Here is a 26,958-nt window from a genome sequence, read left to right as displayed (position 1 = left end):
CACAGCGATCACATGGTACAGACAGGGCCAATCACAGCCCATCTGTACCATGTGATTAGCTTTGGCCAATCACAGCTAATCACAACAAAAGACACTGAATGAATTAGTTTAATTCAATAAAAATGTTTTTTATATCAGTGAAATACATGGTATAAGCAATCATAATGTGTAAAATAATAATAATAAATCCTGATCACTTCTGCAGCGTAGTACAGTGTTACTATGGTGTGTGTTAAAAACAATAGAAAGGAAATTATTTTTTATCTTTTTTTATTTTATAATAACACTGTACTAGACTGGCAACAGTATGTAAAAAGAAAAGAAATTGTGAACTTTTTTTTTTTTTAATTTCTTCTTTTTCTAAAAAATAGTGACATAAAATTATAACTTCAAAAAACTTGCCATGCCTCTTACTAAATACCCTGGACTGTGTATTTTCCCAAAACTTTGCGGGGTATTTGTACTATCCTAGCATTTTTGGGCCTCAAGAAATGAGATGAGCCGACAGTACATCAGGATTGATCGATTTTCAGATATATATACCATAGTTTGTGGACTTTCCTACAGACTAAATAATATACACTGATTTGGGTAATGTAGCAGAATACATTTTGACCTACATTTATGATGAAAGGTGATTTATTTGCAAAATGTTATAAGAGAAGCAAAGAAAAACAGAGAATTTGGAAACAATAACATGTCTTTTTTTGTTTATTTAGCAAAAAATAAAAAACTTAGTGGTGAAAGCTGAAAATTGGCCTGGGAAGGAAGGGGGTACAAGTGCTCGGTATTGAAGTGGTTAAGGACACCAAGTGAAATTTATCAGGAGGGGAGGGGTTATAGCCTCAAGGGGGCTGGCCTTCAGTTTTCTGTGTGCTTAGTGTTCATTATCCCTGTAGGTAGCAGTATAACCCTAGGTTGCTTATTTATCATCAAGCTGTGTCCCTCAACAGATGATCCAAAGAAATCTTTTTATAATATATACAATTACTTGTCCTGTTCTGAATACATATCAAGAAAAACAAACAGGAAGACACATAGAGGGCTCCAACAGACATAGTTGGAAAAGTCCCTGATTAAAATTGATCCTCCCACCCCAGTATCACAAAGCAGCCACTTAGTCACCATACTGCTTTTGCTTGCAACACTTCATGCAAGAGCTGAACCTTTTAGGTAATACTCATTGAGCAATGTTCGTTTTATATTCTATTTATTCATTTTTTCCATTCCTGTGCCACTTTAACATAATGAAAGAAATGTTTTTTCATGAACATAAAATGCAGATTTACTTTAACAGCTAGGTGAACTGCTGTTCGTTTGTAAGCGTGGTCGGATTAATCTTTAACAGCCAACACAAACATACACTTGAAGAACAAAATAATGAAGTCTTTTGAAGTGAGCAATTAAAAGATGCCTTTGTACGGAGTCTTTATACTCTATATGGATAAAGCATGTGAGCCTGCTGTATGTAAATGGCCTTAAAATCAAATATGGTTTCTTCCACTGATAGGAAGATCAGTCAGTGATTCTGATGAAAATAAGACCGGGAGGCATTATTAGTGGGAGGTCACATGATGTTGGGTCACTCAAGTTTAATCAAAGGACTCCAAGGTATGCCTCGTTGGGGCCATTAAATCTAGGACGATTAGGCAGGGAAGGATTATGTCATTTTAAAATGAGAGAGGATGCTGACCTATACAAATGGAAACATAAATACAAGCCAAAGGATTATGTTAGATCTTCATAACAAAGAGCAGGGGGGGGGGGGGACCATAAACGGCAGTCATAATAATTAGCAGAAGATAAGCAGGAATAGATGAGCAGGAATCCCTCATTACAGGAGAAATTCTCGAGTGATAAGATGAAACAAAGTTGTATCATTACAAAGCTGACAGCCCCTGTCTTCTGTGTTTGCATATATTTTGGAGTTTTTTTCATACTAGAATATTTATAGTCAAGCCAAACACGCCAAATTTGCAAAGATCTTTGACAAGAAATAACCTCTGTACTTAAAATTGCAAATGAGTGCTGCATTACCTCACATATGTTCATTTCCAGATTAATTATGTAACAAGTAACCTAGTAAGTAAGTCGTTGCTTCTACTAGGCAAACTAGGCAACTGCCTAGGGTGCACTGCCACCTAGGGGTGCCTGGGCTCAGCATAGGCTGGCACTCTCTTTGTGTGGTCTATGGACCTCTTGTATGAATTCTTCATTCTCTCCAGAGCCCCCCACTCCTCATACACAGGGAATGATGAGGGAATGATGGTATCTTTACTCTGCAGAATTGTCTCACAGCCTGTCCACACATGACCATTTAGTACACACACACACACACACACACACACACACATTATATATATATATATATATATATATATATCAGTATTCCATGTAGCAGTGAAGTGTCTGCTCCCTCTAGGATGGGAAGCGATGACATTAGCCCAAGACACTGGGCAGACAGCAGTCTCTGAATGGAGGATCGGTCCATTCATCTCCAGTACACAAACTGGCACACACAATCCTCCAGCTGTAACAAGGAGCTGGCTTGTGACCAAATAAGGCGTGTCCAGTGCTGGCTCCACCTTCTTCTACACAGCTGGAGCCAATCAACAGGCAGGGGTGTGCTCTGTTTGCAGGGTTAACCTTATGTGAGTAGGATAAGAGCCTCAGCCAGGACTCTGCACCCAAGCAGGAGCCATCAGAGGTGAGCCGAGCCTAAGAGGATGGCGGGTCATGGAGTTGACAGGAGGAGGAGGGGGGCAGAAAATGGTTGGGGTGAGGGGAGCGGATGCTGATTGTTTATGTGGGATGCTGTCATGTCATGAATGATCCTTCAGCTGAGGGGAGGGGTGGCAGAGGGGGAGGAAGAAAGGACAGTGGAAGATGCCGAGTGTCTGGGACCTGTGTAGCAGCTGAGCTGCAGCTCCTTTCAGTGTTCCTCTCAGACTCAGTCCCTTACTGCAGGCCGGCTGTCGGCTGTTGATCACTGTGGAGTTTTGCAACTCTGTCTCCTATTTTTGTCTTTTTGTTTTTCTGTCTGATTGGTTAATACAGTTAATTTATATTTGGTTAATACATATTTTGTCTTTAATATTGGTGCTGGTGCCATCCAATAGCACTTATTTTTGCAAATTAAAATAAATTTAGCAGTTTCATGTTTTGTTAATTTCATAAATAGTCTAGAATCAACCCTGCCTGTAACTAGGGTAATAAAGAGGCTGACAATGCTGACCTCCTTAAGAAAGTTATAGTTGCTTGACTATCTAAATGACCCTATGGTGAAACCTTTTAGTCAATGACCTGGAGCAAGTATGCATGTTGGGTGGGTGTAGCGTGGTGTGGTTACAGAGAGCACACAGAGTCCCAATTTAAAAAATATGATGTATAGTAACAGTAATTCTAAAGCACAACCAGACCTAGCGGGGAGGGTCACCTGACCGGGAACACAGTGTAGCGACAGCGGTAAAGTGACTCATTGATGCTGACTGCATCTGCCCTGAGGAACGGCGTACGGCCTGGCCAGTCCAACCCAAAGGGGAAGCTTCCTAAAAAGGCAGATGTAGTCCCTGCTCCCTTTCCCTACTCCTCTGGAACTTTTCCATATGTCTAGCACTAGCCCTGCCATATGAGGAGCCTGTCCCTACTTTAGCCACTTGCTCGGTCAGAGTCTTAAATGGCCTGCAGGGTCACATGGAACCAGAGTATCCAACAGGATCACTGTCCTGTGTGACCGAGGAAGTCAGATAGAAACCCAGTTGCCAGCTACTTCCTCTCCCCTTTGCATCGCTGCTGCTGTCCAGTGCCACCTGCGGTGGAGAATAGAGACTGCACCTGCCTACATGCAGGTCAGGAAAGTCAGAAGACCTGAACTACATAATTGTTTCAAGTTTGTTAACTCAAAAGATTGAAGTCAGATCCTCAGCATTTTTTTCAATCCACAAGGAGATATGTACAGTGCTCAGTATAATAGAGTACACCCCCACAAATTTGTCAGAAAAACTTTAACTTTCCTTTCACAATCAATATTTTGTATGGGACACTATACTACAAACTTCTCCCAGAAATGCGCCTGATTGCAAACAAGATTTGTTAATTTGCACACACAAAAAAGTATTTTTCCTAACAAATTCATTCAGGAACATGTTGCAAAAATGAATACACCCCAATGAAAGTCTTAGGAGCAAAGCTAATTTTTACACAACAAAATCCCAATTAAGAAGAATTCAGCTACAGGTGAGTCTAATTATTCATTAAACAGGTGTCCAGCAGACAGCTAATTATACAAGGGCGTTACTTAACAAAGAAAAGCCCTTCCCATTTCATGCTGTCAGCATTGGCACCACATGGAAGAGAATTGTCACAAGGCCTGAGAGGGAAAATCATTTCTTTACACAAGAAAGGTGAAGGCTACAAGAAGATCAGCAAAGCTTTACTTATCAGTCAGAATACTGTAGGAAAAGTGATACAAAAATTTACCAGGGACATCCAGGCCTTCCATAGAAGTTAACACCTCGCAAGAGTGTCTTCTGATGAGAAGGGTTGAAAAAAATCGACATGCAAGTTCACTACAGTTAGCTAAAGAAATAGAAAGCCAAACTGGGGTGATTGTTTCACGTGACAGAATACGGCGTACACTGCAAAGGGTTCAATCCACGAAGGAAGCCTCTTGTATAGACCATGAACAAAAAGCCCACCTAGAATTTTCCAGGGCCCATGCTGAAAAAGAAGAAGACTACTGGGACTCTGTACTCTGGATTGATGTGACCAAGATAAATGTTTTTGGAACAGATGGCTTCAAAACTGTATGGTGTCGCAAAGGTGAGGAGTACATAGAAAAATGCATGGTGCCTACAGTGAAACATGGTGGTGGTAGTGTCTTTCTGTGGGGCTGCATGAGTGCTACTTGTGTCTGGGAGCTGCATTTCATTGATGGTATCATGAATTCACAGATGTACTCCTCTATATTGAAATAGAAGATGCTACCATCACTCCGTGCCCTTGGTTGTTGTGCACTTTTCCAACATGACAATGATCCAAAACACACATCTAAAGGCCACTATTGCATTTCTGAAGAAGAACAGAGTGAAAAGTGATTCAGTGGCCAAGTATGTATCCAGATCCAAACCCACTAGAACACCTAATGGGTAATTCTGAGAAGACAAGTTGAGCATCACTCCCCATCCAGCATCCAGGCTCTAAAAGAGGTTGTTCCTGAAGAGTGGAAAAAAAAATCGATGTTGCAATATGTTGCCAACTTGTTCATTCCATGCCTAGTAGACTTGGTGTTGTCCTTACAAATCATTGAGGTCATACAAAATACTAGATGTACTAGTTTTTGTGGTGGGGTGTATTTATTTTTGCATCAACTAATTATAAAACTATAATTATAGTAACAATGAACATTTTGTAATCTAAGTTATATTACTAACCTTACTTTCATGTAATGAGCTAAACAAATGTTCTATAAAACTCAGTTTTGTCAAAATTTTGGAAATTGTTCTTGCGTTCATTGAGATATTGATTAAAATCTTACTTTTCAAATGGGTTGTACTCGTCTATGCTAAGCACTGTATATCTCTCAAAGTGAGTGGCCCACAGCAGGCTCCACTGTAAACCCCCCTGTGCTGGTCTGGCTCATTACACTCCAGAAAAAGAGAAAAGGAATCACCACACACTGGGCTGCAGGAAAATGTCTTTTTATAAAGTAGCAGGGGCAACCTCTGACAAATTTCATGCTGAAGAAGATTAGCTCACACTTTTCAGAGGAGACCCCTACTATTATTTAAAAAAGTAATGTTGCTGCAGTATGGAGTGCTGTGATTATTTTTATTTTCTGAAGCATTGGTGAGGAATGGCAGACTCCATGGGGGAGATTTACTAAAACTGGAGAGTGCAAAATCTGGTGCAGCTCTGCATAGAAACCAATCAGCTTCCAGGTTTTATTGTGAAAGCTAAATTGATTAATGTGTTACTAAACCCCAGACCCCTGCATTCACTATATCTGGTCTCCCACAGTACACAGAACATGGAAATGCAATTATTTTAGTAAATATAAACTGCTAAATACTTATTTTCTTATCAGCAGTTAGAGCGGTCTTGTGACTTCTATCAGTGTTCAGCAGAACACCAGTTAAAGCTTGTAGGAGGAGTTTTCATTTTGCTCTAGGAGGATGTAGGACCCCTGATCTATGGACAGTGTTGATTGGCCCTGAGCTGATCACATGCACTCTCCCAAGAAGAAACAAACCTTTCTAGCAATACATACCAAACTGAGCATATGCAGAGTGACTCCACACAATATGTTGTATCAGGAGATAAGAGGGGGACACTGGAATAAGGGGAGAATCAGAGAAGTCAGGATCAAACATCTTTTTTACACAATGCAGAGGATTAACCCCCTTAGGTTCCACAGTGAGTATAGAAAGCATGCTTTACTGCATATACAGACTGATTTTACTGTTGTGGGTTTAGTAACGCTTTAAATTGAAGTTAGAAGCTGACTGCACATCTGCACCAGATTCTGTGTGCTCCAGTTTTAGTAAATCTCCCTCATTACAGGTTTCCTTCAAAGCTAAGCCTCTTCTTTTGCTAATGCACTGTCCTAACCAAGGTACCAATAAAAGTCACACGGATGCCTACCAAAGTCTAAAAACAGCAGGTACAAGGAAGAAGAAACTTTGTGTTATATGCTGTGCTAGATAAAGAGAACACAGACATCTGGTTGCCGTGGCTTGGGCATAAAGAATAGAGAATTATACTTTGTAATGTACTGTCTGGTGGTAAATTGGGACGCTGGAGACAGTTTTTAAACTATTAAAAATAATGTTTACTAAAGTTCAAGTTTTTAGACAAAAAGTAAATGTGATGTTACAGTACAGCGAGTTCTTGAACAGTTGCAATTATTAGCAAGAATAAAAATCAATAAACCAAATCTGTTGGTATTAGCATTAAAGTCTTTCTAAACCCATGACCCTGCATTGACTATATCTGGTCTCCCAGGACCCTGCATTGACTATATCTGGTCTCCCCGGACCCTGCATTCACTATATCTGGTCTCCCAGGACCCTGCATTCACTATATCTGGTCTCCCCGGACCCTGCATTCACTATATCTGGTCTCCCCGGACCCTGCATTGACTATATCTGGTCTCCCAGGACCCTGCATTGACTATATCCGGTCTCCCAGGACCCTGCATTCACTATATCTGGTCTTCCAGGACCCTGCATTCACTATATCCGGTCTCCCAGGACCCTGCATTGACTATATCTGGTCTCCCAGGACCCTGCATTCACTATATCTGGTCTCCCACAGTACACAGAACATGGAAATGCAATTATTTTAGTAAATATAAACTGCTAAATACCTTTTCTCATCAGCAGTTAGAGCAGTCTTGTGACTTCTATCAGTGTCCAGCACAGCACTGGTTATAGCTTGTAGGAGGAGTTTGTATTCTCCCCCGATTGTCCTATGAGGCTGCAGAACCCCTGAAACTCTGTCTGGATAGCGCTGATCACATGCACTCTCCCAAGAAAAACAAACTCTCTAGCAATACAAACCAAACGTAGCATGTGAAGAGTGACTCCTAGAGCTCTGTACTATCAGCAGATGGATTGGGGACTGTGGAAGAAGGGAAGGATCAGAGAAGACAGGATCAAACAGCCTTTTTTACACAATACGGAGGATTAACTCCTTAGGTTCCAGTGAGTATAACAATCATTCTTTACTGCATATACACACTGATTTTACTGCTGTTGGTCTAGTAACACTTTATTCAGGTAGGTTTGTTTTACAGCAGATTAATACAGTGTAACTCAACATTCTCCTAGAGAATGCCTGCTCCTTGGTCTGGTGTCCTATGCACCACAATGACTTGCAGCTGCAGGGCCATATCTGTTCCAATATCATTGGTGGCAGTACTGGTAAGAGGATCAAGACGGCCCATTATAGGAAAGGACTGAACAGATCCTTCTGATGCCACTGCAGAAAATCCCAATAGTTGAGGATCCTATACACAGCCATGAAAGACAGAAAAAAAGAAGCCTCTAGAATGCTGTACAGAAACAGGAACAGAGTATACACTTTACTACAACCCCTGCTGACATAGGGGAAAGAAACAAGAAAGCCTGAGAGTAATAGGGAGATGTAAGAAAAGCCCACAGGACGTCAAAATAAAAAGTTTAGTGAAGAAGTAAGCTTCATTTTGCTTGCCTCTTAGCTCAAAACAGTACCTTCTATTGCTCTTAGGCTTCATGTACACAAGCAGCTCCTAAACTCAATTCCATAAAAGCCTGTGTGTCCATGTACATATAGGCTGTTAGCAGAGTTTAGGAGTTGCCGCGTTTCGGTAAGGTTAAATCTCCCTCTCCTGAACGCAGAAGAATCGTAATAGGAACATTTTGACCACCGAAAAACACAAAACCATGGCAAAATCGCGGTACCGCAGTTGCTGTGATTTGCTTTTTTCCGTGACCGGCGTTCAGGGTAGACTCGTGTACATGCAGCCTTAGACTCCTCCAAATTCCTTTTATTTTGTTGCTGTGATCTGATGTCCTGTTAGAGGGTGGTTACATTAAGCCCCGAGTCACACTATAACCCACATGTGAATTGCACAGGAACCGCACCACACTACAGTGCAATGCGATTTGAGCCAATTCATTTTGAATGGGCTCACATTGCACCAGAGAAGTCCAGGCACCTTTTCTGGAGCTGCACCGCAACTGCAGTGCATGGTCATTTTCTACCATATGATCCAGTACGGGAACCCCCCCCCCCCCTGCGACTGCAATGTGTTTGGAGTCTTAACTTTGTATTGACACCCACAGCGGATCGCACACATAGTAGGACTGCAGTGCAAGAAACGTGTAGAGATCGCTGCGTTTCTCACATCGCATATGCGTAAACCTAGGCTTGTTCTCCATTGTCCCACTATATGTAGGAACATAGCTACTCTCTTCTGCTCACTCCTGAGAAGGACTAGAAACTTTAGATTATAAGGTGTTTAGTGTGCACAGAGCAGCGCACATGACTGCAACTGGAGAGAGAGACTGGAACAGGTTTAGGAGCTCATGGAGGATGTTACCAGGAGGCAGAAAAACACAGTAAGAAACAAGTTAATGTATAATAAAATACAGGATCATTAAGAAGTAGATGTGTATGGATTATTTTTGGAGAATAAGGATATGGTTTAGTGTCCCTTTAATGTCTTTCCCTACACAAATCATTTTTTTCTGTCAGATAGTTCTGAACACACACCCACTTACAAACACATACTGCACAAAATCATATTTCAGGCAGTGTATGGAAGGGCACAGGTGAGTTCCAAAACAGCATAGGTGTGTACAGTGGGTTGGCATAATCTGACACAGCGCGATTGTATGGGGGGGGGGGGGGGGGTGTAGTTAGTGTTGCACATTAACCAGGCTGGGATAAAGTGGGTTTGAATGATTATTCCTTGTACTGCACTTTGGGGACTATTTATTAAACATTTCATGTACAAATGTGACAAACATTTACACAACCACAATGACCAATTGCTGTACTTTGTGTAATATAATTATTTCCTATGGTTGTAAGTACCATCTAGTGGCCACGATGCAGAATTTTTACTAAAATTCCTCAATCAGAAAAAATAAAACTTAAGGGCACTAGGTGGAGCTTAGGATCATAGGGATAAAATATATTACACAAAATCCAGCTGTATTTGGATGCGTCTGTGTGAATTTTTATCACATTCGTACAGCAATTTTTTATATATAGACCCCTTAGTGTACCGCAGTGCATTTGTACCTGTGACTTCCTATGACCAGCCAAGAGCAGAAACGTCACTGTGAATGTTACTGAAACACAAATTCAGTGTAGCTCACCCCTGCACAAAAAAATTAATAAATAAAAATCCAGATGTACACGGGCCCATCTGAAAATAGCCAGAGCTGCCAGCTTCCCAGTCTAGGTTTGCCCTTCACCACTTATAGAAATGCAACCACGCAAATGAGCACTTGAGGCCAGAAAATAACTACCCCAATTGTGTTATTCTAACGGCTGTGCAAATACATTTCCCAGCATGCTCTGCACTAACGTGGCTTCCCTGTTATGGGTTGCTGTAATAGTATTTTCTCCAGAAGAGCAGTAAATGAATGGTTTAATGGCCGTCCTGCTATTCACACTTTTAGGCAGAATGTGTATGGATAATCCTACAGGCTGGTCTCAGCAAGTCTCCACATCATAGCGTGAAGCATGTCTTATTTGTGTCTAAAATGATCACATTTTATGCTCAGTGGGGGGACCAGGACTTGAAAACATCCATTCCAAAGAGACCGATAATGTCTATGAAAATGCAAGCCAGCACTGCACGAGGAAGCTTAAAACCTGGAACCGATACACCAAATCCCACATCATCACAATGAATTATCAAGATGGGTGGTGGAAACAACAATTTGCTGAAGTGCACAGCCTACCTACACTATGGGATCAGCCATTTGGAAAGGTCGGCCAATGGACAGGTGGATGCGGCCTGCGAGTCCACCAGAAACCAGCGATATTTGCTGAATTACAGAATACTGAGGCGGAATTATTGGCAGTGCAGTCAGTGCACCTGCACCACATTATGCAACGCTTCATGTATAATAACAGCATTGGGGCTCTGCTGCTTGAGATCACACTGGTTTAAAAGGAAAACTAAAGTCATCTTGACATTTTTAGATATATAGGAACATTATCAGCCTGACCTATCTAACTTCATTAAGATGATTTCAAAGCCTCTTTTTCAGTTTATAGTTACCTCTATCTATATATGAGGACAGCGGTATTTCAGCTTCAGTGCTACACAACCATTGTGTTTAATTGCTCTTCTTACTGGACTGCAAGTCTTTGGGTCAGTTTAGACCCATAAGGATTCACTGAAGGCAGCACAAAGCAATCTCCAGGTGACTTAGTCTATAGTTGATTTATATTAGCATTCATTCACCAATGAGGTTAACTGCAGTATGACATACAGCTGAAGCAGTTCTTTGACCTGTTTGGAAAAAATTAAAAAAGTCAACAAGCTGCAAATACTGTAGCTACTGACTTTTAATAAAAGGACACTTACCTGTCCAGGGATCCAGCACTGTCCTCACCCAAACCGCTTCTTCGCTGGTCTTTGGGTCCCTGGCACTGGCATGTTTACTGTGGGCAGCCAGCTTCAAATCCAGCTCCCCACTTCACATGCACAAGCCGTGTTGCACTTTGTGAATGGTCCTGCAGCCTTCTGGGATTTGCGGTGTCCCCGAGAGTTGCCAGTAGGGAGGGGGGTAGGAAGACTTCTGGTGGATCACCAGCTGCAGCAATTCAATTGAAAGCGAGAGTGGGTACTTGTGAAAAACAAGTACTCGCCCCCCCTTTCCCCCTGAAAAAAAGTGCCAAAAATAAAAGAGGGGGAGGAGGGCATAAAGAGGAATTTCCTCTTAAGGCCCCTTTCACACTGATGGTCAGTTTTTCAGGCAGATCCAATCAGACCATCTGCAGCCCTCTATGCTGACACCCACCTGCATCTGATCTGAACCTGTACAGTAAAACAGATGGATGGGGATCCATTCCCCATCTGTCCAGCAGATTGGATCAGATGATATTCGGATGGAAATGGACAGGCGGCCTGTTTCCATCCAACCATACATAGAAAACAGCAGTCTGCATAGTGGAGCAGACACGGACCTGTCACCCGCCTGCTCAGTGGGGATCTGCAGAGAGATCCTCCGCTGAGCAAGCGGATCCGCTTCATGGAGTCCACCTCGTCTGAAAAGGGCCTTAGGGTGAAGTTCCGCTTTAAAGTGACACAAAACAATGTCCTTATTTTCCAAAAATAATTCATAAACATCCACTACTTAATGGTCCCGTAATTTATTTTTTACAGAATAGTTCCTTACTTTGTTTCTTGGCTTCCTTGTACAGTATCATCCTCTGAGAGCTCCTGAACCCATCCCCCCCTCACTTTGTTTGGAATAAGCAGTGTATGTTAGTTGTAATATAAACTGCTCTATGCACACTATACATCCCTTATTCCATCTCAGAGAGGGGGCTACATTCCAACATTCAGTAGGACCATGGAGAACAAACGTAGGCACCCTTTAACAGGAAGTCCGTTTACAGCAGCCAAACAAAAAAAATGAAATTTGGAGATATGGAGGAGGCTGAGAGCTGAAGGGACTTTTTAGGAGCTTTGAATACATATTTGAAAAGATTATTTTTATACCAGAGTGTATTTTAATTATTAGAATATTCACCTAATATGCAAAAAGACCTTCATGTTCACCTGAAAGCATTTTTATAAACAGTCATTGCTTCAGGTAAACCATACAGTGATAAATAAGACTACAAATACTGATGAATGACACTACACTACAGCTTCTGCCTTTTTAAAGGCCAATTAACTGCCTGTCACTCTGACCACTCTTGGTTCAATGTTTCGAGTCAATGACTTAGAACATCTATGATAATAATGACTGCTGACTGTCCTGATCTATGAACTAGTTTAGGTTCAGTAACTTAAAGCTGACCTTCACTGCATCTGAGCACCACAAACCAAAAACGATGTTTCATTTTTAAGATTCAAAGCAAACTCCCCCAATGATTCATGTCTCCATGTTTTATTTTGCTGAAAAATTACTTTAAAAAACTGTCCCCATAGCGTTTCTGGCCGTGGCCATCTTGAGTAAGGGCAGAAGATTCATGTAGCATTTACTTCCTGGAATCTGTCCTTAGCTCAGGCATCCAGCTTAGCTAAGAAAACCCCTCCTCCCCTCATGAAGACTTCTGGGATGTATGACATCATTTACCTAGGCCTGGAAACTAGGAAGTAACTGAAGAAATGTAAAAAAAAAAAGTTCAAAAAAAGTGTGATATACTATCTTATCTTCTTAATAACACTAGCAGGGTAAGAATTAAAAATAGTCAGTGATAACTGAGAGGGCGAAGTTCTGCTTTAACGTATTTTAGAAAAAGAGGCCAGCATCGCAACCAGGCAACTAACATCTTGCAGTAATTCATGAATTTTAATTCTATACTTTATTTCCGTTGTGTATATATATATATATATATATACACACACATACATACACACACATACATACATACACACTATATGTATATTTACAGTCAGGTCCATAAATAATGGGACATCGACACAATTCTAACATTTTTGGCTCTATACACCACCACAATGGATTTGAAATGAAACAAACAAGATGTGCCTTAACTACAGACTGTCAGTTTTAATTTGAGGGTATTTACATCCAAATCAGGTGAACGGTGTAGGAATTACAACAGTTTGCATATGTGCCTCCCACTTGTTAAGGGACCAAAAGTAATGGGACAGAATAATAATCATAAATCAAACTTTCACTTTTTAATACTTGGTTGCAAATCCTTTGCAGTCAATTACAGCCTGAAGTCTGGAACGCATAGACATCACCAGACGCTGGGTTTCATCCCTGGTGATGCTCTGCTAGGCCTCTATTGCAACTGTCTTCAGTTCCTGCTTGTTCTTGGGGCATTTTCCCTTCAGTTATGTCTTCAGCAAGTGAAATGCATGCTCAATCGGATTCAGGTCAGGTGATTGACTTGGCCATTGCATAACATTCCACTTCTTTCCCTTAAAAAACTCTTTGGTTGCTTTTGCAGTATGCTTTGGGTCATTGTCCATCTGCACTGTGAAGCGGCGTCCAATGAGTTCTGAAGCATTTGGCTGAATATGAGCAGATAATATTCCCGAAACACTTCAGAATTCATCCTGCTGCTTTTGTCAGCAGTCACATCATCAATAAATACAAGAGAACCAGTTCCATTGGCAGCCATACATGCCCACGCCATGACACTACCACCACCATGCTTCACTGATGAGGTGGTATGCTTAGGATCATGAGCAGTTCCTTTCCTTCTCCATACTCTTCTCTTCCCATCACTCTGGTACAAGTTGATCTTGGTCTCATCTGTCCATAAGATGTTGTTCCAGAACTGTGAAGGCTATTTTAGATGTCGTTTGGCAAACTCTAATCTGGCCTTCCTGTTTTTGAGGCTTATCAATGGTTTACATCTTGTGGTGAACCCTCTGTATTCACTCTGGTGAAGTCTTCTCTTGATTGTTGACTTTGACACACATACACCTACCTCCTGGAGAGTGTTCTTGATCTGGCCAACTGTTGTGGAGGGTGTTTTCTTCACCAGGGAAAGAATTCTTCGGTCATCCACCACAGTTGTTTTCCGTGGTCTAACGGGTCTTTTGGTGTTGCTGAGCTCACCGGTGCGTTCCTTCTTTTTAAGGATGTTCCAAACAGTTGTTTTGGCCACGCCTAATGTTTTTGCTGTCTCTCTGATGGGTTTATTTAGTTTTTTCGGCCTAATGATGGCTTGCTTCACTGATAGTGACAGCTCTTTGGATCTCATTTTGAGAGTTGACAGCAACAGATTCCAAATGCAAATAGCACACTTGAAATTAACTCTGGACCTTTTATCTGCTCATTGTAATCAGGATAATGAGGGAATAACACACACCTGGCCATGGAACAGCTGAGAAGCCAATTGTCCCATTACTTTTGGTCCCTTAAAAAGTGGGAGGCACATATGCAAACTGTTGTAATTCCTACACCGTTCACCTGATTTGGATGTAAATACCCTCAAATTAAAGCTGACAGTCTGCAATTAAAGCACATCTTGTTCATTTCATTTCAAATCCCCTGTGGTGGTGTATAGAGCCAAAAATGTTAGAATTGTGTCGATGTCCCAATATTTATGGACCTGACTGTATGTAGTTTGGAGGGAAGGACCTTAAAGGAAATAATTGGAGCCGCTCAGCTTAGAGGTGCCGCTCAGGCGATAGCCAACTGCTGTGACTGTTGGCCGGGAACGGAGCTCACCTCTGCTCCAAAATTCAGTGTAGCAAAGAGAGAGCCCATGTGCCACACATCATAACAAACCCGTGTGGAAGGAGTGAATGGCAACCTCAGCCTGAGCTCCAGCCAGGCCACGCCACGCCATCCCCATGATTAAGCTCCAAGGGGCAGAACGAAATGCGTTGAGTGTGTGGCCTGTCAGGAGCTTAGTCTGAGGCTGCCATTCACTCCTTCCACACGGGTTTGTTATGATGTGTGGCACATGGACTGTCTTTGCTACCTATATATTGCTGCCTGTGTTACGTTAAGGAGTTTTTCCTTTACTTCCTGTTGCAGGATGTTTTCTCCCCAAAGTCAAAAAAATTCCACACCAAAAATAGGTCCCATCATAAAAAGTTTACCTTTTGATTGGATTTCTCCTTTTGTACTGTTTGGTGACAATGATCACCAGGCCTGAAGAGAGGGTGCATCTACCCAGCAGAGACAACGGAAATACATACCAGGGAGTTTTAATCCTTCCTTGTGCTATCCAAAGCCAAAGCAATTTTCCTGTGAGATATATTCTTCAAAAGCCACAAAGGATATAAATGCACTTTGTCTTTGTAATTCCAGATAAAAACTTATAAAATGAGTGACATCATCCCGGTGCTGTACATAGCCTGTACATAGAGCAGAATTGTGGGAGGGGCTCATCAGCTCCTCCCACTCCAGGCTAACTACAGAAAAACTATAGGAGGGGCAGGGACAAGACCAACCACCCAGCACAAGGAGAGAGAGCAGCAGTGAACGGTCTTTAGGAAGCTCGTGCAGAGAGAAAAGTGCAGGAGTTGATTCATGCTGAATTACTGCACAGAACTAGAGAGGATATACATAGGACACCAAGATCCAAATAATAATACACATGGTTCTAGTACTTACACTTGTTCAGTTTGGAATTCAGCTTTAAAGCAGTTGTAAATGGTATTTTTAAATTAAAATAATACACATGGTATACATGCCTGCTCTGTGCAATGTTTTTTGCACAGAGTAGCCTGAAATCTTCTCTTCTAGAGTCCTCCACCAGTGCTCTTGGTTTCTCCTTTTCTCTGTGTGCCACCACAGGAAGCTGCTTCCCATGTGGGCACACCTGTGGGATTACTTCCGAGCTGAGCTGTGTTCGTCTATTGACACACACAGCGTGGCTTGGCCCCACCCTCTGCTCCCTCCTCACAAGATTTGATTGACAGCAGCAGGAGCTAATGGCTTTCGCGCCTGTCACGAAGCCTGTGAGGAGAGAGAGAGACCAGCGCCACTGCAGACAGGCACAACGTTGGATCAAGATAGGAGTCAGGCAAGTATAAAGAGGAGTGAGGGGGCGAGATACAATTATTGGGACATTTCTTACCTTAATGCAGGGAATGCAATAAAGTAAAAAATGTCTAACATTTAAGCATACATATGAATTCATATACTTTTGTGACTTTATTTATTGATTAGTAAAGTTTCCATAATTTTAACCTCTACAGATTTCCTTTACTTCTAGTTCTGGAGTTCATACCTTAAAGCGGAACTACCCTGCATCTGCATTCATTTTTAATATTCAACACATCCAGCCATGTCTCCATGCTTTATTTTGCTGGGGAAATCACTTTGTAAAACATCTCCTAGCATTTCTGGCCGTGACCATCTTAAGTAAGGACATATGGTTCATGTAGCATTTACTTCTGGGAATCCATCTGCCCTTAGCTCAGACATGCAGGCAGGAGGGCGTGCTTAGCTGAGAAAACCCCTCCTCCCCATATGAAGACTCCTGAGATGTATGACATCATTTGCCTAGGCATGGAATCCAGAAAGTAACTGAAGAAATGTAAAAAAAAAAAAGTATAAAACAAGTAAATATGATATACTTTCCTATCAACAGTATTTACTAACGCTAGCAGCATAAGGTGATGTTCCGCTTTATGCAGTGTCTGCTGCAAAAATGAAATCCTCCTTTGCCAAATCAGAGGAACTTAAAACATGCAAAAAGTATTCAACCTCCATACCTCTTGATACGGAGCCGGCCATGGCCTAGAACATTGCTATTAGGAAGAGGAGCTACTATGTTTTGTCTGATTGCTTTAATACAATACGACAAAATACGGAATATTTTATTACATTGACCTGGATGTGGAATCTTATTTGCATGTCTTGAATGCCATCTTTACTGACTGCAAATACCACCAACTCAGCATAGTACAGGCTGTCACGTAGTTTGTACCCAGAGGTGGACTGACAACTCATGGGGCCCCCAGGCAATAGGGAATCATGGGGCCCCTGTGTCCTTGCCCAAACTCAAAAAAGCCTATGAAAAAGGTACCAGGGGCATCTCATGGGGCCCCCTACTGACCCCGGGCCCTCGGGCAGTGCCCGAGTTTCCAAATGGTCAGTCCGCCCCTGTTTGTACCTATTGCAGTCAGTGGTGTTCACTATGCATTACCAGAGCTTGCAACTGATAAAAATGTAGTATGTTTTGCTTCAAGCAAACATTTGGCATAGCTGCTAATTCATACTGCAGATCTTTCCAAAAATCTGTAATGATTCATATGCAATTGCAGATTGTTACTGAGCTGTGAATTTCCCAAAAGTAACAACCTGCAGCTGATGACTGAAAATGTTTATTGAATTCTTTACCCAAAGTGTACATAACCTAGTCATTACCAACCCTGCAGGGGATAGTCCGGACTATGCCCCTTTTATTTGGTCAGTCTCTTTCAGGGGAATCGTTCCAGCACAAACAGGGCAAGCGGTCAAAGCAGAAGTGAAGGTTTCATTTTGAGCATGCTCTTGCCATCATTTCCCATCAAGAAAGGGATAATTATTGAAGGAGTAATTGGACGGTTTAATGCATGTTGTCACCGATCAGCAGCTGCCAAATGTTTCCATTAGAGAGAAACAAATGTTTACAAATTCAAGACACCTATTAAAAAATAATAATGTGATGTAATGAGCAGTTAGTGATGGCGAGGTTCACATTTAGCCATCTGGACAGAGCACAGGTCATCCTACAGGTTCTCTGGATGGAAGCTGGAGTGATAGGAATTCTGGGGAAGACGACAGACTAAAATGTCTTTTCTAGCCAGTATATACGGGCGGGATCTATTCCACTCTGTGTCACTGGAGAATTCAACACAGTTCTGGCTCTCAGTCTTCAATATCCACTTATCAGTATTTATCCTACCACTCCTGCTATCTGGCTGTACTCGCAGGAGGGACATTCATGATGTAAAGCTGCATATTTGCTGCCATGAACATGTTCATTTTTAAGAGATGAGTATGACTTCTATGTGAACGCCAGGAATCTTTGCTAACATATCACAACCTTCTAAATCATTATTGGGATTATACTGTGGAAAGTTACGCTAAGGGATAGGCAAATGGCTCATTACTAAACTAAAACTGAAAACACTGCAGAAAGTTTACCAGCGGTATATTAAATTCTGAAATAAATCTCTCCTCGTCCACCAAACCCACCATATTATTTTTAAATATGTGTAATGCTGCTTCTTATCTAAAAGGGGAACACCATTCAGCTGATTTGTTTGAGGGATGGGGTGGCCAACTTGCCCTTTAGAAGAAGAAAAGGAAAAATTGACTATGACGGCAGTAGTGATGGCAGCACCTGAATTTCTGTTTCAGAAAGCACAAAGAAGCCATTCTCTGCAGATAACTAAGGATATTCATGACTCATATTCACAATAATCCAATTTAGAGTTCCTACAGTTCATTCTGCCTAGCTAAAATTTCACACATTTTTTTGTGGCAGAAGAAATTCATATCTTGAGACCACATTTACTCCCTGATATCTACTGCATGGACAAGGCTTGTCACTTTCATGTATGAGGCCTGGAGTGTCCAGGCTTGGATACAGGCACAGGCCCCTTTAAATTCTTTTCCCATAACTCTCAGATTTCCTGGACATGCCCCAGGAAGTAACATTTCTGTTATTCCCACTATGAGCAGCTCAGACAGGTCCCACCCAATGAGGCAGAGGTAGCTGGGCAAGTGATCTGGAGCCAAGTGAGAGACCCTCCACTGTCAGGAGCCATGCCAGAGTCTGATAGCATGCAGGAAGACCCAGCTACTGTGAGAAGCCCCTCAGTAATTGCTACCAGAGTATTCCAGCTCACGTTGGGTGGTCCTTTGTGTCCTTGGATACCTCCAGTTATTCACCTGTGTTACCAGAGCTACTCTGGATCTAACTTCAAGGAGTGCTGTTTATACGGGTTATCACAAGTAGCTGCTTGTGTTCTGAAATGTGTTACTAAAGTGGTGATTCTCAGCTTGACTATCTTTCAGAAGTGCAGCTTTCAGAATCTTTTTTGTATTAATCTGCAGTGTATGCATGCTCTTTGTCATTCTGAATCTGTTTTGCATTATTGATTCTACTTTACACTTCTATAGTAAAATGCAAGTTACACTTATCTCCCTGGTCGGATCAATCGAATACTGACCGTGTTACATTTCTTTTAGTTTTGGACACACAAGGGATTTTTTGGGAGGTGTTATAATAGGTCTATTTCACTTTGTTCCCTGAAGACACTTTTGCTTCTTCATTGCCTGTTATCACTGAAACAGTTGTTCCTATTGAAAGTTTTTTCCTTACCTCTCGTTCCTTTGACAACTCTAAAAATTTGATTTTCCCATCACTTTCTTCGGTGAAAAGAGGCTGAATTTCCCCAGCTGGGAAACCAACAGCAATAGAAACCTGACAGAACCTCTAACCCTTCTTCATTCAATCCAAAACTAACTCAAACACAAAATAAGTGATTTAGGCACAATGACCTCAGTTCTGCAGAGCAAAGCACTTGGCTGTTACAAAAGAGCCCCAAATCCTAAAGCTCAACTCCAAGCAAGTGTACAGAACAGAGATGAATGCAGCTTACTATTCACTAATACATCATTAAATGCAATTTTTTAAAGTCCAACTCGGTGAGGTTTATCACTGGTTTCAACACATCACATCGTGGCATTACCAACATCATTCACGAACACTGGCACATTTTACAATTAGATCCTAGACTAGCACCTATTCTCCCACGCGCCCCACAAGTGACTTTCAAGAGAGCCAGTACTTTGAAAAATATTCTAGCCCCAAGCAAAATGTCACCGTCCACCTACAAAGATAACGGCCCCCTTCCTACATCTGACGACAGAACAGGTATCTATAGATGCAACAAAAGAGGTTGTCTCACCTGTCAGTCCATCACCCATGGCAGATCACAGGTGTTGGACTCTCAGGGTAACAGCTATAACATTCGTCAGTTTATCACGTGTGCAACTGACCACATCATATACGTCCTCACATGCTCGTGTAAGCTCCTATACATAGGCCGAACCACACGCCTTCTACACAAACGCATAGGGGAGCATAGAAAATGTATGAGACGGCTGCGATAAGCATAGTGTTCCCAGGCACTTTTTGCACTCTCATCGAAAGAATTTCAGTCTTCTTGAGGTCCTAGCAATCGAACATATTCCAAAGGGTACATTTACTGATAACAAAAGACTAACCCGTTTATGTAAGAGAGAAATTCTGGATTTACAAGTTAGGTTCTAACCCCCCAATGGTCTCAATAAGGATCTTGAAGTCCATAGCATTATCTAACAAGTATGACCAATAGTCCCCGGAACTAGGATCCTCCTGTTTTTTTCGCTCAACCATTATATACTGATATTTGTTTTATATACATTATTGTTTTCTTTTAACACTTGTCTTTTAACTTTTACTGTTACCACGTATATATATTGCGTTCACTCAATTATGAATATATGTTACTACACATCTATTGCGTTCACTTGATTATGAATATATGAGCTACCTAATTTGTTACCCATATTGATTTTACTATATTTATTTTAGCAGTACCTTTTATGCAGTCACTTTTTCCTTCATATGCCAACCTCCCCCCCTTCTTCGTCTATATATTCAAAATGACCGCACTATAAATGCATTTTTTGACATAGATATAGCTTCTATGTACCAGCAATGTCATTTTTAACTGAGTTCTCCCACAAGAAAGTTTTCCTTTTATTATTTTACTATTACATTAATTTGGCTAAAGATAAAAGTATATCATGTCTTCCAATAGTGTTCTTATACATATCACTCCATTAATTGGCATCACTTTTTAAAACTTGTAATTTGTACTTTTAAATTTGTTATTAGCATTGCTTCAGGACGAGCCGTCCGCTCTGATTGACACCCCATCCCCTGCTAATTACACTCAGTCAACCTTCCCTCTAATGGTCTTCTATATAATGGCTGCCGGCCAGGGTTACCAGAGACTTGACAAAGCGCAACTGTGCAAAACATGTTGTCTTGGTAACCCTGCATACGCTCCCAGCTGAAGCCGACGCCGGACACTGCCTTCCGCCCTTCACTTGCCGTGAGGACACCACCCGGGATGCCGGGATGGTGACACCACGTGATTCGAAGCTGACAGGAGCATTCTCCGATTTCAGCTCCCTTCAGAGCGAACGGGCCGTCCTTTGGAGTCACACTGTTTGTTTCAGGCTGGTCAAATTTTTATTATATTTGCTACTTCATCTCACTTAATAAAGATGCACCTTCATTCATGTGCTTGACAGAGAGCATTTTCCACAGCGCCTATTCTTTTCAGTTCGCAATATTTTAAAGAAGACCTATCATTTTAATTTTACAGTTCTGTGCTACAGGTACATGTACTTTGTCCCATGTTGCTAGGTGCTTTCCAACCCGATTTATGTGGTCCGACCTGCTCCCGATTTCCCTCTGCTGCAGCCAATCCAAAAACAGCTAGAAAAGAGATGACTGATTCAAAACTGTAGCTTATCTCGGCTCTGAGTCCTTTCCACAGACTAGCAATGACAAGATGAATGCAGAGGCTCCCCCTCCCTCTGCATTCCTCCTGTCATTGCTTGTCTGTGGAAAATTCTCAGAACCAAGATAAGATTCAGTTATGAATAAGTCGTCTCTTTTCTAGCTGTTGTCAGATTAGCCCCGGCAAGATGGGTGGGTGGGGGAGGTCGGGGCGGGAAGTCGGACCTCATAACTAGGGATAGGAAGTGTGACAGACCCAACTCGGACAGGGGCTTTTGGAGGGGACTGCAAGCTAGCTTCTTGCCCACTGACCATGGGCCCTGGCACCTGAGGGGGCTCTATTCTTTGGAAGGTGTGAACCTTGGGGGACCTTTAGAGTAGTTTTACTTTGGATTCAAGTCCATGTCTCCCCAAAACACACAGACTCTGAGAACTGAGGACCAGGATACAGATTTGGGGTCTGCCCAAACCAGCATTGACTGCTTCGACCCCCATCCTAGACTCAGAGACAGGTTAATATAATCAACTCAGAACAACCTGATGCTGAGATCTCTTGCTGTAATCTATTATGTGTTTACTATGTCTTTGTCCCATTGTTAATTGAGTCACCTATTGTTTCTGTCTGTTGGCTAGCTCTCCTGGAGCTTCCTACATGATGGGATTAGTGTTGTGTCAACTTTACCTCATTACTTAATCAGTGTGGGATGTTTATCCCAATGTGTAAAATTTGGTTGTATTGTTCATGTGGGGACTGAAGTGTATAAAAACCAGTATTTCTGTTCAATAAACAGTTCCAGTTGCACCAAAGCTAGTGTCTCCTAGTTCTTGGGTGCAATGCCCAGCTGTAATAGCTTGTTCATGTGTCTCAGTGGTGAGGAAGCAGTTCTCTGACAGAAGCTAGCAACATGGGACAAAGTACAATATTTACTTTGTCCCATAGGAGACAGGACTGTAAAGTAAAATTATAATGATAAATCTTCTTTAAATACAAGCAGTGGAAGTACATGAATTTGACTTGGTATCAGCTTTTTGTAGTCACTGTACACCAGAGCTCAGAGAGGAGACAGGAGAAGGAGCATGCTGTCAGTAGGAGAGCAGAGTGACAAAGACATGTGCTCATCAGCCTACCACTTTTCCTCCTACTGGCCAGTCACAGGCTGGGGGTAGGGAAAAGACCAGCAAGTGAAAGAGCAACAGAGAAAAATCAGATCCCATCCCCTGCCAGACAGGGTTGTACTGTGGGGTAGAGCTGTTTAAATCTCAGGTCTGGATAGATAGAAATACAAATCCTTTAGCAAGTAAAATAGCTAAAACATTATTATTATTATACAGGATTTATATAGCACCAACGGTTTGCCCAGCGCTTTACAATATAATGAGAGACAATACAGCAAAAATACAGTTCAATACAAGAGGGATAGGAGGGCCCTGCTCTTTGGAGCTTACAATCTAGGAGGGAGGGGCTAGTGGTACAAAAGGTAGTAACTGTGGTGGATGGACTGGTTGGAAGAGTAGAAGATTCCATTATTAGCTGAGGGCAGGATAGGCTTCCCTGAAGAGATAGGTTTTCAGAGATAGCCTAAAAGGGAGCAGAGTATGTGATAGTCTGATAAATTGGGGTAGAGAGTTCCAGAGGATGGGGGAAGCTCTGGAGAAGTCCTGGAGACTCGCATGGGAGGAGGAGACAAGGGAGCTACAGAGTAGGAGGTCTTGCGAGGAGCGGAGAGTACGGTTTGGGTGATATTTGGAGACAAGATCGGTGATGTAATTTGGGGCAGAGTTATAAATGGCTTTATACATTATTGTTAATGTTTTGAATTTTATCCGTTGGGCAATGGGAAGCCAGCGGAGGGATTGGCAGAGGGGGGTGGCAGATGCAGAACGGTTAGTAAGGTGGATGAGTCTGGCAGCAGCATTCATGATAGACTGAAAAGGGGATAGCCTGCGATGAGGTAGTCCAATGAGAACGGAGTTACAATAGTCAAGGCGAGAGATAACAAGGGAGTGAATAAGTTGCTTAGTGGTTTCTGAGGTTAGGAACGGGCGTATCTTGGAGATGTTATGGAGGTGAAGTCTAGAAGATTTGGACAGTGAATGGATTTGGGACTGAAAGGACAGATGGGAGTCTAGGATTACACCTAGTACCCTGGCATGAGGGGAGGAACTGATGATTGTGTTATTGATCTTGATGGAGAAGTCAGGGGAGGGGGCATGGGCTGGGGGGAATACTAAGAGCTCAGTTTTGGAAAGATTGAGTTTGAGGAAGTGGAATGACATCCATGCCGATATGTCACTTAGTAGGTTAGTAATGCGAGAGGAGACTGAAGGGGTGAGGTGAGGGGTAGAAAGATAGATTTGTGTGTCATCAGCATAGAGGTGGTACTTAAAGCCATGGGAGTTTATCAAGTGACCAAGGGAGGAGGTGTAGATGGAGAAGAGAAGGGGTCCAAGGACAGAACCTTGAGGGACCCCTACAGAAAGAGGGAGTGAAAAGGAGGAGGCAGCATTATAGGTAATGCTGAGGGAGCGCTGCGATAGGTAGGAGGAGAACCAAGAGAGAGCAGAGTCTCGGAGGGCAAGAGAGTGGAGTTTTTTGAGGAGGAGGGGATGGTCAACCATATCAAAAGCCGCAGAGAGGTCAAGGAGTAAGAGTACGGAGTAGTGCCCATTGGTTTTAGCAGTTAGTAGATCATTAGTGAGTTTTAGTAGGGCAGTTTCAGAGTGTAGTGAGCAAAAGCCAGACTGTAAAGGGTCAAGAAGGTTGTTGTCGGTGAGGTGGGAGCTCAGGCGATTGTAGGCTAAGCGTTCTAGGAGTTTAGAGGTAAATGGCAGCAGGGAGATGGGTCTTAAGTTGTCCAGGTTGGTGGGGTCCAGGGAGGGCTTTTTAAGTATGGGAGTGATGTGCGCATGCTTTAGAGGGGAGGGGAAGGCACCAGTAGAGAGGGAGAGATTGAAGATGTGAGTGAGGGCGCATAGGATGGAAGAAGAGGGTGACCGTAGTAGTTGTGAGGGGACAGGATCCAGGGGGCAGGTGGTGAGACGGGCTTCTGAGAAAACCTTAGTGACCTCTTCGGTAGTAGCAAGGTCAAAAGAGGAAAGTGTTGAGGGAGGTTTAGTATAAGGTATGCTAAGTGGGATGGATGTCTGTGCAGTGGTGATGCACCTATGAATTGTGTCAATCTTGTTTTTGAAATGATTTGCAATCTTCTGAGCAGTGAGTGAGGTGCTGGGTGGAGGTGGAGAAAGTAGAGAGTTAAAAGTAGAGAAGAGATGATGAGGACTGGACGACAAGGTATTAATAAGAGTGACAAAGTAGGCTTGTTTGGCAGCATGGAGGGAGGAATTGTATGTTAAGAAAGCAGATTTATATAGGGTGAATGCTTGTTGAGATTTGGTTTTACACCACAATCGCTTCAGCGCACGACTATGCCGTTTAGGATTTCTGGTGTCGTCAGTCTGCCAAGGTTGTAATGGTCGGGGCCTGATGCTTCGTGTTGTTAGAGGAGCAAGTGAGTCTAATGCGGATGAAAGCGAACTGTTGTAGAGAGTAGTGGCCAGGTCAGGGCAGGACAGGGGAGAGATTCTGTCATAGAGTTGGTCAGTTGCACAGTGGAAAGGAGCAGGGTTCAAGTTGTGAAGGTTTCTGCGGGTAATTGTTTGCTGCTTTGAGGGATAGGTGTTTGAAGACGAGGACACTGTAAAGGTGATGAGATTGTGATCAGAGAGAGGAAATGGGGTGTTTGTGAGGTTGTAGGGAGTGCAAAGATGAGAGAAAACAAGGTCTAATGCATTCCCATCAGAGTGAGTGGAGGACTGTATACACTTAAAAAATACTCTACACATAAAAGATGGCTTATGCTCAACATCTCAAACCCAAAGTATCTGAAAAAACTTTTTTTCAGGTTCCTTTTTTTCAGATACTTTGTGTTTGAGATGTTGAGAATAAGCAATCTTTTATGTGTAGAGTATTTTTCAGTTTGGATTTTGTGGTGAGCTCTTCTCATTCATATATATTTGTGGTGAGCCCCTCATTCATATATATTTAAGATATTAGCCTGGTAGGATCAAATATCCTTTAATATTTTAAGTAAAATAGCTGACTTGTATATATTTCATCTGTGTATTTAGAATCAGATTTAAAGGAAACCTGTCATTAGAAAAAAAGGCTGCTACCGTTATGAGCCCTAGTTGCTTGGCTGCCATGATTATTATCTTGCTTGCATCACAGACCATCACGTGTGCAGATAAGAACTGAAGACTCTACACTGACTTTTCTGAGCTGCATATACTGTATGTTCTGGGAAAAGTGTTCAAAAAGTACTAAAGCAAGTTTAACAAATCAACTGGCCAGGTAACTAGTATTTTCAGAGGTAACCCTTCTTACGTTTGTCTTCTCATTATGGAAGACATTTCACAACTGTGATGATGCTACAGACTGCTAAACTCCTTCTGTCCTACCCCAACAACACACTTTTTAGGAGGTGTTTCTACAAGTGCAAATAGCCATACCAGCAAAGTATACAAGCATATCAACTGCCAATCCTCGCAGGTCATACATGTTTCCTGATGTGGGAAGTTAGCCTTTGAGCATTAGGTTTGCACTAGGACTATAAACACACATTGAATAATCATCGCTTATACACACTCTTACCTTTCCATGTCCGCATTTTGTGCCCGTGAGAACAAGCCCAGGATCCGGCATGTCGTCCCCCAGGTACACGTGTGTGCCACGGCACAGGATTTTGCCACCTTCCTGCAGGGGGATATTCGTCTCAATGGAAACAGCATTCGTGCCAATAACAGGCCTGCTGGCACCACCTTGGCACTGAATCTTTCCACATTTGGCATCTCTAAACAATAAGATAGGGGGATTGGTTATATGCTATGAAATGTAAAATATCACAAATGGATTATTTCCTGAAATGTATTAACTTGCATAGAAGTAAAGCTACCTGCTTTCACATTTCATAAATGTTCCTGCTGAGTCTTTTCCACAGTTCCCATATGGATCCCCTGCAGAGTTCACTCTCTCAAAACATATACCTGGAGCTGGCTTCGCACCTGAAACATGAAAAGCACAGATGTGTGTAAAGGGTAACTCCATTTTTGTGGGAAAAAAATAGCAAATAATAAAAAAAATAAATAATATATCGTATACAATTGCAAAGTCATATTGTAATCCAATGTTATTAAAAATTACCTTTCCTTTTCAATCAGCAGTGCTGTAATTTTCTGTAAAATGCAATGCAATATGGCTATCTGGAGGTTTTCTGT

The 26,958-nt window shown here is 42.1% G+C and overlaps 1 protein-coding gene across 1 annotated transcript in view; it reads right to left on the bottom strand.

Moving 5' to 3' along the window:
• The window catches only part of ADAM12 (ADAM metallopeptidase domain 12), a 749,844-nt gene that overhangs the window by 70,433 nt on the left and 652,453 nt on the right, over positions 1–26,958 (bottom strand). Inside the window, exons 15-16 of the mRNA XM_089669609.1 lie at positions 26,637–26,745; positions 26,336–26,534 (exon numbers count right to left, since the gene is read on the bottom strand). Coding sequence (XP_089525735.1) covers positions 26,336–26,534; positions 26,637–26,745 — 308 coding nt within the window. The remainder of the gene's footprint in view (positions 1–26,335; positions 26,535–26,636; positions 26,746–26,958) is intronic.

Source organism: Staurois parvus, unplaced genomic scaffold (genome assembly GCF_062004578.1).
Source record: "Staurois parvus isolate SC_StPar_1 unplaced genomic scaffold, SC_StPar_1.0 ptg000009l, whole genome shotgun sequence".
Lineage (NCBI taxonomy): Eukaryota > Metazoa > Chordata > Amphibia > Anura > Ranidae > Staurois > Staurois parvus.
This window is presented reverse-complemented; position numbering and strand designations above follow the sequence as displayed.